Source organism: Danio rerio, chromosome 13, assembly GCF_052040795.2.
Source record: "Danio rerio strain M-AB ecotype USA chromosome 13, GRCz13ab, whole genome shotgun sequence".
Classification (NCBI taxonomy): Eukaryota; Metazoa; Chordata; class Actinopteri; order Cypriniformes; family Danionidae; genus Danio; species Danio rerio.
The window spans coordinates 25,751,831-25,770,616 of NC_141033.1; the positions used below are offsets into that span (position 1 = coordinate 25,751,831).

General features: G+C 37.7%; 1 protein-coding gene across 3 annotated transcripts in view; it reads left to right on the plus strand.

Moving 5' to 3' along the window:
* khdrbs2 (KH domain containing, RNA binding, signal transduction associated 2) overlaps nucleotides 1-18,786 on the plus strand; it is a 139,713-nt gene that overhangs the window by 76,150 nt on the left and 44,777 nt on the right. For all 3 annotated transcript variants that reach the window (XR_015505436.1, XR_015505435.1, NM_001077290.1), the window contains 2 exon segments: nucleotides 11,684-11,811; nucleotides 14,387-14,579. Coding sequence is in view for 1 of the 3 variants with exons in the window: in NM_001077290.1 (NP_001070758.1) it covers nucleotides 11,684-11,811; nucleotides 14,387-14,579 (321 nt within the window). In the remaining 2 variants the exon portion in view is untranslated.

The window sequence follows — 18,786 nt, forward strand, 5'->3', positions numbered from 1 at the left end:
AATTTGTCCTTTTAATTATTTTATGTCTTTTAAAATTACATATTGTATTAATTATATAATTAAATTAATATATTTATATTCAATATATAGTAATAAAGTGTAATTTTAAAGAACTCTGGCCAGTAATTTGAATCCCATAGAGCATCAAAGCCACAATAATGTGACACGAGTCACGTGACATAACCCACTGAGTGGTAACATTTGAATCTTTGATGCTACATCCATACTAAGTAACGCTGTAGGTCTAAAAGAGCAAGAGAGGCATAAAAGGCAAAAGGCAGCAGCAAAGGCAGAAAAAGGCAGAAAAGGCAGCTGCGTCATTGTCGCAAAATATTGAACATATGTTCAAAAAGACTGCCAAACAGGGTAAGGCAAGTAAGGTAAGGTAAGTTACGATCCGATCCATGAGGACTAGGCTAAATAGCCGCATTAGCCGGGACGTCCTGTATATTTATTTACTTGTCCAGTACATGACCTCCCTTTCCCTATTTTTGACATAAATTTCTTTAAATAACTGCCTGCCGAAGGCTTTAATGGCAAGCGGAGTTCTTAGCTGTCAGATATCACTTCACAGCTTCACAGCTGAGGCTGTTTGGTCACTTTATTCGTTTTATTCTGATCAGATATAAATCCGATCGCTTAAACCACTTCAGAAAGTCATCTGGGATGCATTCCAGATGAAACAGGGCAGGTCTAATCATTTTTTAGACAAAATTTATATAAATGAAATAAATAATGAACTGGAGAAAATCTGACCTGCACCTGAAACACCTATAGGTGTGGTTTTACAGTCAAAACTCTATTAAAAACATGTTTACTATAAGGATGAAACATGCTCTAACTTTTTCAGGCCTGTTGCCAGGGGGGTTTGGGAGGTTCGGAAGACCCACCCCTTACTGACAAAGGTCCAGAATTTGTCCCATACATGAGCTCATTGTCCTATTTTGATTGCTATGCCATCATAAATAATGAAAATAATCCATCGAGAAAGGCTTTAAGACCAAACGGAGTCATCAGTTGGCTGCTGCTTCAGTGGGACTAATCTAATGTGAGAGAAGTCTTCTTTTATTACTGTATTGTTTTTAAACAGAAAACATTTTACAGGTAACTTTTATTCTAAATCTTGGACCTTATTTCCTAAATACAATGAGCAATAAAAAGGTGTGAAGCACCATAAGCGGACCATATTAAATTAACTTTTGAATATTATTATTTACTTTTTTAATATTACTATTTTGAATAGATTTTGGCTATTGTTGATATTCAGAAATTTCCAAATGTACTTTTTTTTACCCAAAGAATTCATTATTATTATTATTATTATTATTATTATTATTATTATTATTATTACTACTACTATTATTATTATTATTATGTTTGAATTATTCTTTTTTATTGAAATTGACAAATTGTGACTAAGGACAGTTCAGTTGTTTTTTGTCTAACAGATTGCTATGTTTCTAATGATATATGATGTAATAACTTTGTATTTTAAAAAATTAGACTTGTTTTAATTTTTTTTATTGCAAACTTTTTGAAAATATTTTTAGTACATCAAAAAGTGTGGTTATGAGGACATCTGACTAGCTAATCCAGCAAAAAGAATGTCACTAAAATTCAGCATTTAAGTCCTATAGTTAAATAGAAACTGAGGCGTATAACTGCAAAAGGTCCACTTTTTGAGAAAAAAAGAACCAACCCTTTCACCGGGTTGGCTACGGGCCTGCAGTATGTGGTTTCCATTATTCAGCCTTTAAAACATTTAGCGTCTATTTTAAACAATATACTATGAGAGACAGTGCTTCATATTTCTTCAACTGTAAAGCTACATCATTGTCATTCAACAAAGCTGCACACAGATTACCTGAAGCTCTGGATCAAATTGCAGTATGAATTATGTAGTTCCATTCAATGAATCCTGTAATTGCAGATTAGCTTTGGTCAACATGGAATGAATATGTCTTTTAAAAACAAACATCAAAAAGCCTTTACAGCCAGGACTACTGATATGCCTTATCCATTGTTGGTAATACCTACAGAAAGCCCATTATGTGAACACGATTACTCAACCTCACATACTGCCACAGAAAGAGAGTGATTCATGCAGAACACAGCATCTTCAGTAGGAGTGAGTGGGCTCTTCTCAGTGTCACTACTGTACAGATGAAGTCTCATTAATGCAAGACACTGCTGCTGAATAGGGTTCAAATTATTTCACATCTATTTTGTATAACAAGTTTCCTAAAATTTTATGTTTTAATATGCAAATGGTTCACTGTTTCATTATATTTGAGCTGTTTTGCATACATTTCTAAATCAAAAATCTTTTTTTTTTTACAATTTGAGTTTTACAAAAGAGATCATTTTTATTAACCCAATATTCTTAAAATACTGCAGTCAGAAATCATTTATATTTTTAATAGAATAATTTTTTTTTGTAGAATAATCAGACATATTTACATGAAAATACAGTATATATTGCTAAACATAACCAGAATATGGTTATGAATAAAACTGTAGTTTTATGTGCAGTTGAAAAGTAGATAATATAGGATTTACATTTTTTTTAATGCTCTTAAAAAAAACAACTCATTGGATGAACTCAATTTAATTGAGGGCAGGATATCCGTCCAATAAATTTGTATAGCATAATATATATTTTTTAATTGTTGCAAATTTATTAGAAATAAAAAAACCTAAAAAAATCACATGTACATCAGTATTTACAGCCTTTACTGTGAAGCTCTAAATTGAGCTCTGGTACATTCTGTTTTCACTGATCATTCTTGAGATGTTTCAGCAGTTTAATTAGAGTTCACCTGTGGTAAATTCAGTTGATTGGACATGATTTGAAAAGGCATACAGCTGTCCATATGAGGTCCCAGGGTTTACAATGCATGTCAAAGCTCAAACCAAGCAGGAAGACAAAGGAATTGTCTTGTAAACCTCCTAGACAGGATTGTCTCGAGGCACAAGGCAGGGGAAGGTTACAGAAAAAAATCTGCTGCTCTGAAAGTTCCAATGAGCACAGTGGCCTCCTTCATCTGTTAGTTGAAGATGTTTGGAACCAACAGAACTCTTCCTAGAGCTACGTTACGTTTGAAATAAGTTACGTTTGAAAAAAAAAAAAAAACAGGCACCGCTCATCACCAGGCTAAAACATCTTTACAGAAAAACATGGTGGTGGCAGCATCATGCTGTGGGGATGGTTTTCAGCAGCAGGAACTTGAAGACTAGTCTGGATAGAAGGAAAAATAAATGCAGCAATGTACAGAGACATCCTGAATGAAAATTTGCTTCTGAGTGTTATTGACCTCAGACTGGGTTGACGGTTCATCTTTCACCAGGACAATGACCTAAAGCACACCACCAAAATATCAATGGAGTGACTTCACAACAACTTGGTGAATGTCCTTAAGTGGCCCAGCCAGAGCCCAGATCTGAATCCTATTAAACATCTCTGGAGAGATCTGAAAATGGCTGCACACCGTCTCTTCCCATCCAATCTGATAGAGCTTGAGAGGTACTGCAAAGAGGAATGGGCAAAAAGTCCCTAAGACAGGTGTGCCAAGCTTGTGGCATCATATTAAAAAATAATTGAGTCTGTAATTGCTGCCAAAGGTGCATCAACAAAGTATTGAGCAAAGGCTGTGAATATTTATGTACATGTGATTTTTTTCAGGTTTTTTATTTTGAATAAATTTGCAACAATTAAAAAAAAAAAAACTTTCACATCGTCATTATGGGGTATTGTGTGTAGATTTTTGAGGAAATTAATCAATTTAATCCATTTTGGAATACGGCTGTAACATAAAAAATGTGGAAAAAGTGAAGCGCTATGAATACTTTCTGAATGCACTGTATGTCTTTTATGTGTCGTACATTTTAAAGTCTCTTACTTTTATATGACGTTTTCCTAATTGAAGTAAAATAGTCATTTTAAGCATTTTTTTAAGCATAGTTATATATACAGTTGATTGAGACTGATCTCAAAACTCATTTTAGGACAGTTATGGCTCACCAAGCAACAAACTGAACTGCATTCTTGCTGCAAACACCCAAAGCATGGATGTTTCTGCAAGGTGATAATCTCAAAACTCAAAGCATTGCATGAAACTCTTCTAAATCTTCAAACTGAAGTGAAGATCAAACTCTAGCAAGTCTTTCTATTAACTTTAAACACCTAAGATTACTTTTATTGTCAACATTTTCCTCTCTTAATTAAATCCCACACAAAGCAAACTACAAATCCCCTAACCAGGTAGTTGGACCAATTCCTTCATGTTGTCCCAACACAAAACGCTTAAGTTAACTTAACGGTTACAAATTTAAATAAACTGAAAATAAAACAAATAAATTGGCCAAATAAATGACAAGTATTGTGTTGTTTCAGCTCATTTTAAACAGGTTGTTTGAACGAGCAGCAGTAACATTTTTGAGCATGAGAAAACCACCTTTAAAATATGTATTGTAGTTAAAATCAACAAATAGTTACAAACAAATAGAGTTAAAATTAAATAAATGAAAGAAAAAATGCAAAAATGTCCCAAATCACACAATTGACCAAAAATGAAAAAAAAAACTACTTCACTGCAAAAAATGCTTTTATTACTTAGATTTTCTGTCACCTTTCTCGTCAAAATATCTTTAAAAAAATAATTTAAGAAGGATTTTTTAGGCAACCAAAACCTATTGTCTTGTTCTTGAAATAATATGGCAATATAAAGTAAATTTTTACTTAAAACAAGCAAAGTAATCTGCCAATAAGGTAAGATAAATAATCTTGTTTTTCCTTTTGACATAACATTATTTTGCTTACCCCATTGGCAGATTATTTTGCTTGTCTTAGAGAAAAGCTCAGTTAATTTTGGTATATTATTTCTTAAAACGGGACAATATATTTTGCTTGTCTAGAAAATTCTTCTTGATTTAAGCACTTTTAGATATTTGGACTGGAAACAAGACAAAAAATCTAAGTAAGAAAAGTGTTTTTTTTGTTTTGTTTGTTTTTTGCAGTGTTTGCATGCAGTGTCTCATCTGGCTAGTCAAAAACTGACTAGATTTTGTAGAAAGACATCTTATGCATATACTGTATCAGTTCAGAAATTATTAATTTCCTTCAATTTTTTTTAGCCTGACCAATTTGCTGGACTCAATATGACCTGGTGTTTCTAAGACTCCCAGTTTGTGTCCTGAATCAATGCATTACCGCTGCTATTAAATCTGATTCAGAGCATAATTAGCTTCACCATGAGAGACACTACATAATGAATCCATCAGAATCCTCATTACATTTGATCAGCTTAAAAATACATTTCTCCCTGTCCGTTTGTTGCCCTCATTTCTCAAGGCAATGAATGCAGAGGGATTGTATTTGTGCTGCGACACACTCTGCCCTGGAAACAGAAAAAACCTTGCTGATCCAAACATTTCACATTACCTACATAAACCTCTTTTCAACCATCATGGTGTACAAGCTATCAAAATTCCTGAGACTTGAATTTCAGTTTCTGTAGTTCATGTAGCGTTGTTTTGCACCTACAGTTGTATTAGTATGTGTTCAAATGCGTTTTTTGTGACCACTTGTGGAGAGATTTTCTCAAGCCCCTTCCCTCTTATTTGGTTATGCTCTACTTCACTTTCATGAGAGCATCTGGTGTGACTCAGAAGTACTATTGAAAGAATGGGAGTAAGAAAACAAGTGATTGAAAAGATCGTGGATGGAAACTACAGTTTTGATTGTAATTTGTGTGCTATAGTGAAACACTGTGCAAAGTATGAATTTTGGTGCGCTTTCGCAGAAAACAGGCCATAATGATCAAATCTTGGGTCAGTATGGAGATTAGTTGGTGTTTTATTGATGTTAAATTGCATTCAATCACAAGGGAGTTGACACTATGAGAGCAATCTGATCAAATGGCCTTTTAACTACTTCTGGAAGTGGTCAAAAGTTCTAGACCCCATTTACACTTTAATTGGACTGAAGAAAAAGATCTTAATGATGTAAAGGGGGTCTCAGAAGATGTTATTTCCAATGTATGTTTAAGTTGAAATTTTTACTTAATGGTCAGATTCAAGAGTTCACACTTAGCTGATGATTGATAATAAAGTGTGTTTGGCATGCTGTCCTAGGAAAGAGCCCTAAACTGCAAAGATCTTCAAGCTCGGGACTCCCTCCCATTTGAAGGGTGAGAGGAGAGTTTGAGCTCAGGTGCTCAGGTCTCGGGAATTCCCCTGACTTATTTAGGACCTATGACAGATTTTAGGGATTGCTATGGCGAGATACAGTAAACTAGTTGGTAGGCATAAGTAGGAGCCTGGTTTAGAGCTCATCTATAGTGCCAATTTGGTTTAGTCAATTCACTTATGACGCATGTCTTTGGACTGTGGGAGGAAACCGGGGGAAACCCACATGAGCACGGAGAGAACATGTAAACTCTGCATAGAAATGTCGACTGGCCAAGTAAGAACTTGAACTAGTGACGTTCTTGCTGTAAGGCAACAGTGTTACCCCTGATCCACCATGCCTCCCTATCTAGGAAAAAGGAGGAGGTGTAGAAATGAAAGGGGGTAATTTTCAAGACTAAGATAACCAAGGTAAGACACTCTGGTTATTTATTATGTGTAAGGATTTATCTGATTGGTAAATCATGTGGGACCAGCCATGGTCAATCATAAGCATGTGATCCTCTCAAAATTAGTTTATAAATAAACTTCACTTTGTGAATGGATATGCATGCAATGTTATTAAATGCACTACTATTAATCAAATTGAGGTTTGTAAGATTTTATTTAAAGAAATGCATTTATTTAAAAAAAAAAATTCAGTAAGGATATGTTTCACAAAATATTTCAGGATATCAATTAGATGCTACTTTTTTGCTTGTCAAAGAGTCCTACAAGTTTCTACAAAATTAGTTTGCAGAACAACATTTATGAAAAAAAAAATATTAGAAATTTTAAAGAACAAAATCAGCATATTAGCCTACAAGGATTTCTGAAGTAATAAATTACATTAAAAATACAACAACAACAATTGCTTTAATCTGTACCATTCCACAATATCTGATTAAATAAATGCAAAAAGGCAATGAAGCATGATTAAAAATCTTGTGTGACTTATTTTCTTACAACATGAAGCCAAAATCAAATGTATTTAGGGACCGAGCACCGAACGGTGCAAGGCCCTATTGGAATTGCTCCGTTTCTTATTATTCTTCTTCTTCCGCGGAATGAATCGCGGTTTTGAGGGGCTAAACATGCCCGAAAACTCACGCAACTTTGCACACGCCTCAGAAGTGGCGAAAATTTACGTTTGTTATGGGCTTCGGAAGTGGGCGTGGCAAAATGACTCGACAGCGCCACCTAGAAAAATTAAACGGACGAGCCCCCGATCCACGAATCACGCACATGCACGAAAATTGGCACACACCTCAAACATGCCAAAACATACGAAAAAGTCTCTTGGAGCCATATCTCAAACCCAACAGGAAGTCGGATATTTTTAACTTCCTGCGGCGAAAAAGTGGCGTTTTTGCCATTTCCAGGCGTTGTATTTTAACGAACTCCTCCTAGGGATTTTATCCGATCGACACCAAAATTGGGTTTTGTCATCTAAAGGCCTTGGCGATGTTAAATTGCGAAGCTTTATAGTTTTCGTCGATGGGCGTGTCCGTGGCGGCCTCGCAAACTTTGACGATTCGCCACAAAAGAGGAAGTCGTTATAACACAGGCATGCATTATCAGATCTGCCTCAAAATCCACACGCTTGATAAGAGTCCTGACCTGAACACGTTTACATGCCACTATCCAGATACAGTTACAGCGCCACCTGCTGGCCACAGGAAATGACATGATTTACGGAGTTATAAACTCCTCCCACAAATTTTATCGTATTAACACCAAAATTGAGTGGTGTTATCTGAAAGCTCTAGCGATGTTATATTGTGAAGATCTAGAGTTTTCGCAGAGGGGTGTGTCCGTGGCGGTATGACAAACCTCAACGCTTCGCCATGGAACAGGAAGTCCTTATAACACAACCACACAATGTCCGATCTGCCTGAAACTTCACATGGTTGATAAACGCCATCTCTTGAACACATCCACATAACAATATTGAAGTGGGCGTGGCAAAATGACTAGACAGCGCCACCTAGAAAAATTAAACGGACGAGCCCCCGATCTACGAATCACGCACATGCACAAAAATTGGCACACACCTCAAACATGGCAAAACATACGAAAAAGTCTCTTGGAGCCATATCTCAAACCCAACAGGAAGTCGGATATTTTTAACTTCCTGTGGCGAAAAAGTGGCGCTTTTGCCATTTTCAGGCGTTGTATTTTAACAAACTCCTCCTAGGGATTTTATCTGATAATTACCAAAATTGGGTTTTGTCATGTTAAAGCCTTGGTGATGTTAAATTGCGAAGCTTTAGAGTTTTCATCGATGGGCGTATCCGTGGCGGCCTCGCAAACTTTGATGATTTGCCACAAAACAGGAAGTCTTTATAACTCTGGCATGCAATATTCGATCTGCCTCAAAATTCACACATTTAATAACAGTCCTGACCTGATCAGGTTTACGTGCCGATATCTAGTTACAGTTATAGCGCCACCTGCTGGCCACAGGAAATGACATGTTTGACACTGTAACAAACTCCTTCCACAAACTTTCCCGTATCAGCACCAAAATAGAGTGGTGTCATCTGAAAGCTATAGCGATGATATATTGTGAAGATCTAGAGTTTTTGCAGAAGGGCGTGTCTGTGGTGGCATGACAAACCTCAACGCTTCGCCATGGAACAGGAATTTCTTATAACTCAACCACACAATGTCTGATCTGCCTGAAACTTCACATGATTGATAAAAGTCCTCTCCTGAACACATCCACACAACAATATTGAGTCAGTCATAGCGCCACCTGCTGGCAGAAGGTAGTTTGGCTTGTAACTCGGCCACACAATGTTCGATCTGCCTGAAACTTCACATGGTTGATGAAAGTCCTCTTCTGAACACATCCACATAACAATATTGAGTCAGTCATAGCGCCACCTGCTGGCAGAAGAAATTTTGGCTTGTAACTCGGCCACACAATGTCAGATCTGCCTAAAATGTCACATGGTTGATGAAAGTCCTCTCCTAAACACATCTACATAATAATATTGAGTCTTTCATAGCGCCACCTGCTGGCAGAATGTAGTTTGTCTTAAAACACAATCTCCACACAATCTCTGATCTGCCTGAAACTTCACATGGTTGATAAAAGTCCGCTCCTGAACACATCCACATAACAATATTGAGTCAGTCATAACGCCACCTGCTGGCAGAAGGTAGTTTGGCTTATAACTCAGCCACAAAATGTCCCATGTGCCTGAAACTTCACATGGTTGATAAGATTCTTCTCCGGAAGACATCTACATGCCAATCTTAAGTCACAGTTATAGCCCCACCTGCTGACAGGAGGAAGTTTGGCATAAATCTGTGATTTTCTTAGATCTTTTTTTATATATTGGCTTAAATTATTATTGTTCGCTGTTCTCTGTCATCGTAAGGTCACTGGGCGGCGGTGAGCCCGGGTGCGAGGTCCCTATCATCGCTGCTTGCAGCTTTAATTTTGGTTATTTCTGTAAATGTTTACTCTGGCAGGTAAAAACCCTTTAAACTATTGGTCCTTGCAAATATGTAATAGGTAGGTGTGTCGCAACGGCTCTATTTTTTTGATAGGAAATTTCTGTCAGGTCAAGTCATTTTCTCCTCAGTTTTCTTTAAACCTTTAAATGAAGAAGAAAAATGATTTTGCCACACATTATACATACATTTCTGTAGTCACAAATATGTAAAAAAAAAGAATATCAATACAGCAGCTAAGTGTATTCTTCTTATAGTAAATATGTACTATACTCTATTTGCATATTTTTAAAGGGTCATGACACCCCCCACTTTCGGTTCAGGTCTACCTCAGAATTTTTTCAAAACATGCATCAGGCGTGGAGCTCCGCGAGTAAAGGGCAGGAGTGTGCATGCCCTGCAGAGTAGAGGAGAAGGAGGGGAGTGAACAACTGTTGTCGGCTAGCTCACAAAATGTGACGTATATTTTATAGTTTACAGAGTTAAAATGCAAAGAAATAAACAGTAATTTCATGCCCTGCTACATTTGTTATTTGTAATTTAAATACACATAACCACAATTTATATCATTATAAAGATAATCGTGTTCATATAAACACTATTAATGAGGACTTTTCCCTCAATCTCCGGGTCTAAATGCAGACTCAGTGCAGCAGGTCTCTTGCCCTTTCTATTTTAACCATTAGCCCTGCTTGTAATCTAGAGGATTTAGGCAAACACAGCAGCACGGCGATGTGTCTAATTATGAACGAACTCCTGATAAAAGACAACGTCCGCCATTCTTGAATTCTTATACTGCTCTCTCGACAAAATGCTTTTTTTTTGCACACAAACAGCTTTGCTGTATCGGCCCTGACAGCATTGCGGGGAAAAACAGATACGACCATTCATGAACAGCTAAATACTGTGTGCCGTGGGTCAATGGACGCGTCTTACCCAGTCATCAACATAGTGTCTCACAGCTTAGCACTGGCAGGTCTACCTTGCCTTCGGAAAGCACGTGCAGTCATGAATAATTTAAAAGCCGGCTCTTCTTATAGGATAAGAAAACTCAGCTATGAATAATAATGAGAAAGCGACGCGTCATCTTTGCACTTGCAGTTTTGCTCTACGTCGCCGATTTTGATCCCACCCCAAAAATCATTTTAAACCCGGAAGATGAAATTAGCTGACAAAACCCCCACAATGTGTTGTTTTCCCCACAATTAACGCTAACAGGTGCTAACATTGTCCTAACTGGTGCTCAACACACACAAATCTGTTAAAATCTCAAAAAAGTACTCAAACGTTTCGTGAACCTTTAAATCTTCACTGATTGGGAAGCGTATCTCTGAGAAAGGCCACTCTCCTTTTGCTGCCATGTCTGATATTTTCCTGTACAGCTGTTGTGCCAAACAGGAAGGGAAATAAGTGGCTGGTGGAAATGAGGCTCCGTTTATCTGCCTGTGGCAGTGACATGATAATAAAATAAGCGCTATCCACTCTGTAATCGTCCTTGTGATTCAGGGCCCTGTCATGTTCAATCAAATAAGAGAGGGACTTTATAAATGCAGAAAGTGGAATTATTCTTTCACAACAATGCACTGATAGCTGATGTCAAACAAAGTTAATAAGCCAGTGCTCTATTTTTCTCCTGCCTCTATCATTCTTCTTACTCTAAATGAAAGATTCGTGTGCACCTCAGCCTCTCTTTCTACACCATATTTTCAGTGTGCTTGTCATATGGTGCCAGTATGCATGCAAAAATGTTTCATGTCCTTCACATCTGAAAAACAAGGTTTCATTTTTTTATCCTTACTTTTTAGTTTGAAGTCAGCAAAACTTTCTGGCAGTATATTTAGCCTTCGCTGCCAGCGTTCTGGTGTTCTGGCAACACATTTAAGGCTCATTTGCTTTTACGCCGGCGTCTGCAAGATGTGCATCCAACTGGATAATTTCTGTTTGCTGTGGTTGAACAGGAGCCTGTTAGACGAGATGCACACACAATGCCTTGCTATATATTGCTAAATATATCTATTTTTTCAAGTTTGGTGTTTTTGTTTTCTTTGCACAGGATTACAATGATGAAATCAGGCAGGAACAGCTCCGTGAGCTCTCCTACTTGAATGGCTCAGATGACCCAAGCCGAGGAAGAAGTGCGCGGGGACGTGGATTGCGGCTGACCTCCACAGCTTCCCCCAGGTACAGTAACTTCACCTAAACACCCCTATGTTAAATAATAGAAACCAACCACAAAGAAACAGCTCTCTAAAATGTGCCATAATTTAGTAACTTATGTAATTACAAACCTATTTGACGAGAAAAATGAAAAAAGGGAGATTATTTCTTAAAGCTGATAAGGAACAGACATTTTAATTGCCTTTTTACCAACTAATAATGTATTTCAGAGTGAAATTCACGTCACCTTGATGAAGAATATAGGACAATATTTGCTATAGTTGCTATAGTAGTTTAATATTGATGCATATTGTGATTGAAAGGTTTCCCTCTCCACACCATTGAACACATCTTCATAAAAATCTAAATGAATATTATTTATGTGACACATTATGAGAGCAAGTAAAAGTAAAATAAGTATAATGTACACAATTTTTAATTACAAACACTGCAATATTTAAGTAAATTAGATGTATTAAAGGCGTCACAGTGGTTCAGTGGTTAGCACTGTCACCTTACAGCAAGAAGGTTGCTGGTTTGAGTCCCGGATGGGCCATTTTGCATTTCTATGTGGAGTTTGCATGTTCTCTCCATGTTGGTGTGGGTTGCCTCTGGGTGCTCCAGTTTCCCCCACAGTTCAAAGACATGCGCTATAGGTGAATTGAGTAAACTAAATTGTCCATAGTGTATGTGTGTGATTTAGTGTGTAAGGATGTTTCCCAGTGCTGGGTTGCAGCTGGAAGGGCATCCGCTGTGTAAAACATATGCTGGATAAATTGCCAGTTCTTTCCACTGTAATGATCTCTGATGAATAAAGAGACTAAGATGAAGAAAAATGAAAGAATGAAAATATGTATTGAAATGAGATATTTGGACAGGAAAAAAATCAATAAAAGATCATTCATGAGACCCTGGACCACAAAATCAGTCTCGCAACCAATGTTGCTCATGGAAATTTGTGGGAATAGTTAAAAACACATTGAGTCCAAATTATAATTTTGTATTTTATGCCAAAAGTCATTAGTGTATTAGGTAAAGATTGTGTTCCATGCAGATATTTTTATGAATGTCCTTATGTAAATGTTAAAACTTATTGTTTATTTGTAATATGGATGGCTAGAACCCTAATTTAGACAACTTTAAAGGAGATTTTCTCTGCATTTTTAACCCTCAGGTTCCAGATATTTAAATAGTTGTATCTTAGTTAAATATTTTCCTATTTGGAAACCCAAATTGTCATTTTTTCTTTGAGTTTAACTCTTATGACTGGTTTTGTTATCTAAGGTCACACAAACACACAAACATATTTGGCGAAGCATAAGTCATCCACATTTACTCTATCCGTTTTAACTCTGACTGAGGCCCAGTTTTCACTCCCAAACATCTGCGCTCTGTTGGATCATGAACCTGCCCCGAGGCTCAGCATTATTAATCAGGTTAGCAGGTGAAGCTTTAATTGTTCTCTTCAAAAGCATAACTTCTATATACCATCATCCATTATTTACACCATCTTTAATGTTTATTTCATAAATTCCACACTGCACTTGTTCGGGCTTGTCTGAGCCTCTGCCGATCCCTCTAGGATTCTCCCACAACAATGACAGCTTGCACTACCTCAGGTAGTAATAATAGATTCAAAATATGATCTTTCTGTTTACCGTTCCTGGCAGATAAAGCTATAAAATGCCTCTTCCCCTTGATGTGTTCCTCGTGGAGCCCTGAGAAGTCATTACCACAAATCAGCATGGCAAAAACAACACTGATGAGGCCATTAGTCCCTGTAGGATCTCTGGAGTTGGATGGACTGAATGCAGATCTGGACGGACTGAAGCATCTGCCATTCACCAATGCCGCCAACTCCATCTGCCATGTTGCAACAGTAATCAGGTTGAAAACGACTCCAGAAACAGACAGCTTCACCCTTTACTTCACAGAATCATCCTCCCAAAAAACAATACAAGCACAAGAGAGCAAAACTGTGGATCAAAATAAAGCTGTCTCTCGCTGTACTGAATGAAATAACGTATTGTGCAGGCTGTGTTTTCATGGCAAGCTTCACTATAGTGGTTTTACAGTGTGTAACCAGAGATGGGGAAAGAACTGAGGCAGTGAATATTGCCATATCTCTGAAAACTCTGCTGTCTAACCTTATTGAGTCACTGGCATTATGGTTCACAGGGCTTTAATAGGCTGTCGTGATGAAAACACAGGCTAACAGCAGCCCAGTATTATAGCACTGCAGCAGATGACTTCACACAAAATGCTAATTTTTCATGGGTAAACACTGGAGCTGTGCAGCACTAATTTTGCATAACTCAGCCACCGCTTCCAGCCTTTAGTATGTGACTGGGAATGGTTGAATCTGCAGTAGAGTTATTTTACAATAATATCAAACAATTATTTGTATATTTGGTGATGTGAACTGGATGTGGATTTTATGTTACATTATTTGTTTTATTATTTATTATTTTTTTGCATGAAAACTGGCATTAAGTTATTTACATTTTTAACAAGTTGTCTTATTATTAACTTTGATTTTGCTTTATTACATATGCTCTATTATGCTAATAATCATATGTCTGTTTACCTGTGCCTTCAGAGGTCGAGGAAGTGCAGCACCACCCGCTCCTCCTGGACGAGGAGCAGCAGCCCCCAGAGGAACTGTGAGCTCCCGCACCTCCGTCCCCACACCAGCCAGAGGGGTGTCTGCACCCCGAACCAGAGGAACAGCTGGAACACCTGGATACAGAGCCCCGTCACTGCAAGCCACGCACAAGACATATGAAGATTATGTAAGTCAACATGCACACTTTTGTACTCAGATTTTTTAAACAAATGCCTAAACTCATAATTTCTTTTTCTTTCATCACAATAGATATCTTGTTATTTATTTTTTTTAATTAATAATTGTGTACAGGCTACAGTTCTTACATGCAGTTTCAGTCATGAAGTTGGATGTTTTCTGGAACATACAGTAGAGTAATAGAATGTTTGTAATGGATAAAGACTGTTTTCATTTTAAAACATGTTAATATGAAAATGCACAAGTGTAAACATAGCCTACAAACCAAATCCATTCAGACAGATTGTTAGTCCACATGTTGACATACAGTAAAGAACAGCCTTGAGCGCAAAAAGCATCTACTTACTCCGTTGGAGGTTACCTGCGAATATTATTAGTACTGAACAATAATGGAATTTTTCCATTTATAAGCCAATAACTCAAGATCGCAGGCTTTTTGCAGACCCAGGTGTGCGCAAGGTTATTTTTGAGAATTCTCAGCCAAGTGAACGTCAAACTCCAACCTAATGAAAAAAGCAATATCTCGTGGATTGGATTCCCTCTGAGCTTTTGCCTAATGCAGAAGGCCTATATGTGCAGAGCGGTGGCAGATTGGTCTGTCTGCATGGGGAAATGTTAGAGTACAGACTCATTACCTGCAAGAATTGAGTTCTGCTGGAGAGCCTCTGTGTTACGGCAGACATGGAAAACGCGCTCATATTTCTGTGAGTAATTGGGTCTGAGGTAGGCAGGTGGAGGAATGTGAACTAAGAAATGAGCAGTTCAGTGGGAACATATTGTATCCTACCCTTCAAAATCAAACCCTGCCACTCCTTAACCTCAAGGATTTTCCCCATGACTTTGAGAACTGCATTACAAGTATGTACTATTTAGATAGATATGGCTTTTTGGCAATACATTAGTGTGCTTATTGACTGCTTTTATCAATTTAAATGCTTATTGTGTGCCTATTTGAGTCAGAAAACTACTTCCAAATTTCATCAAGAACAATTCTTTCTGAATTATGCTAGTCTGATTGATGTAGCAGAAGAGTAATATTACAGTAATATCAAACAATCATGGAAAGGTTCAATGTGTTTAACATAAGAAATACACTGTTGTAACAAGGGAGTCAAGGTACAACGGAGATGAGGGTCCAAATGCAGTCTATTTACAATGTAGTCAGACAGGAAATGGTCAAAAAAGGAGCAAACGGTATCATGAGGGTAATTCAAAAGTGTAGTCGTGGTAGCAGGCAAAGAGGTCAGTGCAGGCGGCAAACAGCATAAACAATAGCATCACAAGGCATCACAAGGCCAGACAGGAATAACGCTTGGTAATGTTACAATATACATGGGGCTTCAGCGTCAACACTTGACGGAGGGTGTGTCTGGACGTCATAGTCAGAGCAGCCTTAGCCAATGAAACAAGTCTGCAAACGGCAACTGTCTGAGCTGGGGAATTTGCATAAAGCGATCTGATTGGCTGACACTTCCGTTGCCACTCAAAGTTGAAAAACTTCCAACTTCTGCTGCGAGCAGCACAGCTGAAGCATCGCCGACGGACCCACAATTCAGTTCCGCAATGCTTGACATCACCAATTCAAAGTGAATGGGAAGCATTATTGCTGATGCCCCATGTGAATAGGGCGTTACAGGTGAACAAGACTTAGCAATGTATGTGAGAATGTGGGGAGTATTATAGTCCAACTAATCTGTCTTCATGAGCTCCAGCTGTGAGCAAATAATCAGTGGTGATCCAAAACTGGTGTGTGTGTGAGGTGCCCGATGAGAAATGTAGTGCAGTTCAGTGGCAGAAATGTAGTTCGGGTGATTTTCCAGCAATCTGCAAGAGCTAGATCGTTGGGTTCGTGACAACTGTAAACGACTAAATTATGTGAAATAAAAATAGTTTAGGCTTTTGTTTTTATTAGCAGAATTATTATTCATTCATTCATTCATTCATTTTCTTTTCACCTTAGTCCCTTTATTAATCTGGGGTTGCCCCAGCGGAATGAACCGCCAACTTATCCAGCACGTTTTTACGCAGCAGATGCACTTCCAGCCGCAACCAATTTCTGGAAAACAACCATACACACTAATTCACACTTATACACTATGGACAAATTAGCCTACCCAATTTACCTGTACTACAAGTATTTGGACTGTGGGGGAAACCGGAGCACCCGGAGGAAACCCACACCAACACAGGGAGAACATGCAAACTCCACACAGAAATGCCAACTGACCCAGCCGAGGCTCGAACCAGCGACCTTCTTGCTGTGAGGCGACAGCACTACGTACTGCATCCCTGCATCGCCCTGCAGATTTATTATAGTTAAACAAATGGCAAAAGTTACTCAATACTTAAAACCCTCCTAGCTGAGATGTTTTAAAAAATAAACAATTAATTATTTAGTAAGTAAGTAAAGTAAGTAAAATTTATTTATAAAGCACATTTAACTTCAGTTTGGCACTGACCAAGGTGGTGAACAAAACCATAGCACACACTCCAAAACAGTAAAATAACAATAAAAGCAACAATAAGAATAATAGCACTACAGCAACAAAGCATAACAATTTGCATGAATTAAACCATTAACTTATTGTCATTTGCTAGAAACTTATATTAAATATTGAATTGTTTAAATATTAAGTTAAATCATTAATAATTCATACAGAAATAATATCATAAAATATTTCATTTAATAATAATTATAATAGATCATAATAATAATATTAGTCTGTTACTTATGTTTTAGCTGAAACTGACATTGAGTCGCAGGCTCAATGTTTAAGATAAGGTGAAGGAATAAAAATGTGTTTCCAATACTGTACATTATACGCTTAATAGAAAACATCTGGTAGTTTGCAGATATACAGGCTGCTTTTATATAGACTTAAACTGTCATCCAGGTTTAAGATGTATAACATGAAAGACAGAAGAATATCCACTGTTGTGCTCTTTTTGTTGGTGGGGATTGAATTGAGTTAATCATAGCTGTTATGTATATGAGCAGAGCCTTGCCAGACTGCATCCCCCTCCTCCTCTCACTCTCAGCACAACAGCTTTACTCAAAGATCACAAGTGCCTTTTCAGAAGCTCTTCGCTCTTCCACAAACCAGCCCGACACTCCACTATGAGCTGACACCCCTTTCCTTCCCACTAAATAAACACACCTCTGAATAGAAAACTACAGATATCCGTGCTCTCACCCTCAAGTATTATATTCAAAGCTGCTCATGGTTTGTAATTATTCTTATCTGTTTGTTGTTATTTTGAGGTTGCTGTACTTTCTACTATCCCGGCTTAATCTGTAAGACATTTGTAGGTTAAGTTGAAAAGTGTAAACACTGAGGCGCAGTGCTCTTATCAAAACATGATTTTGTTTGTTTGATTTTTCCAGCCAGCCTGGCATAGCAACAGGGCCTCAACCAATCAGCTTGTTAAGTTGTAAGTGATGCATGGAGTACTGTTTCCGGGTCTAAACCTCTTCTTACTTAAATTAAGAAACATTTTCGTGGACATTTGTCTTAAAGCACCTAAGATTTTGTACAAGGTGAAACTAAACAGCCTTAGTTGAATCAACATATAACTTAAAGTTCTATGTATTTCTACGTAAATTCAAATATGACTGACACTTATAACTGACAACTAGTGACACTTTACAACTTGGGTCACCAAACTTGGTTTTAAAGAGCTGGGGCCTCATGTATCAACACTGCGTACGCACAAAAACTTTGCGTACGCCAGGTTTCACGCTCAGAATCGCTCACGTTTGGATTTACTAACAATGAACTGAACGTAAGAATGTGCGCAGCTCTGGCGTACGCACATTTTTTGTGCGTGTCTGTTTTATTTCCATTGGCGACTCCTAGAGGCAGTTGTGTTAAATTCCTCTCTACAAAGTGTCTGAGCCTTGCAATGGCAGCTGTTTGAGACGGGTTCATCTAGCAGGTATATAAGGTTTCCATACCATACAGTTGACCAGCTAAACATTAAAAAGCGCAATTTGCAGCGGTCGCCTGTTTTCCCAATGTAATCTGAGCTATCTACTGCACGCACATTGCTATAAAGACACTATCTGAAGATGAATTTGCATACGTGAATCAGAAACATTTCCATTCAATAAATGTGCAAATAAAATATGATGCACTAACTTATTAATGATTCCTACTTGTCTTTCTCGTGATAAATAGTTGGCAAAATCTGATATG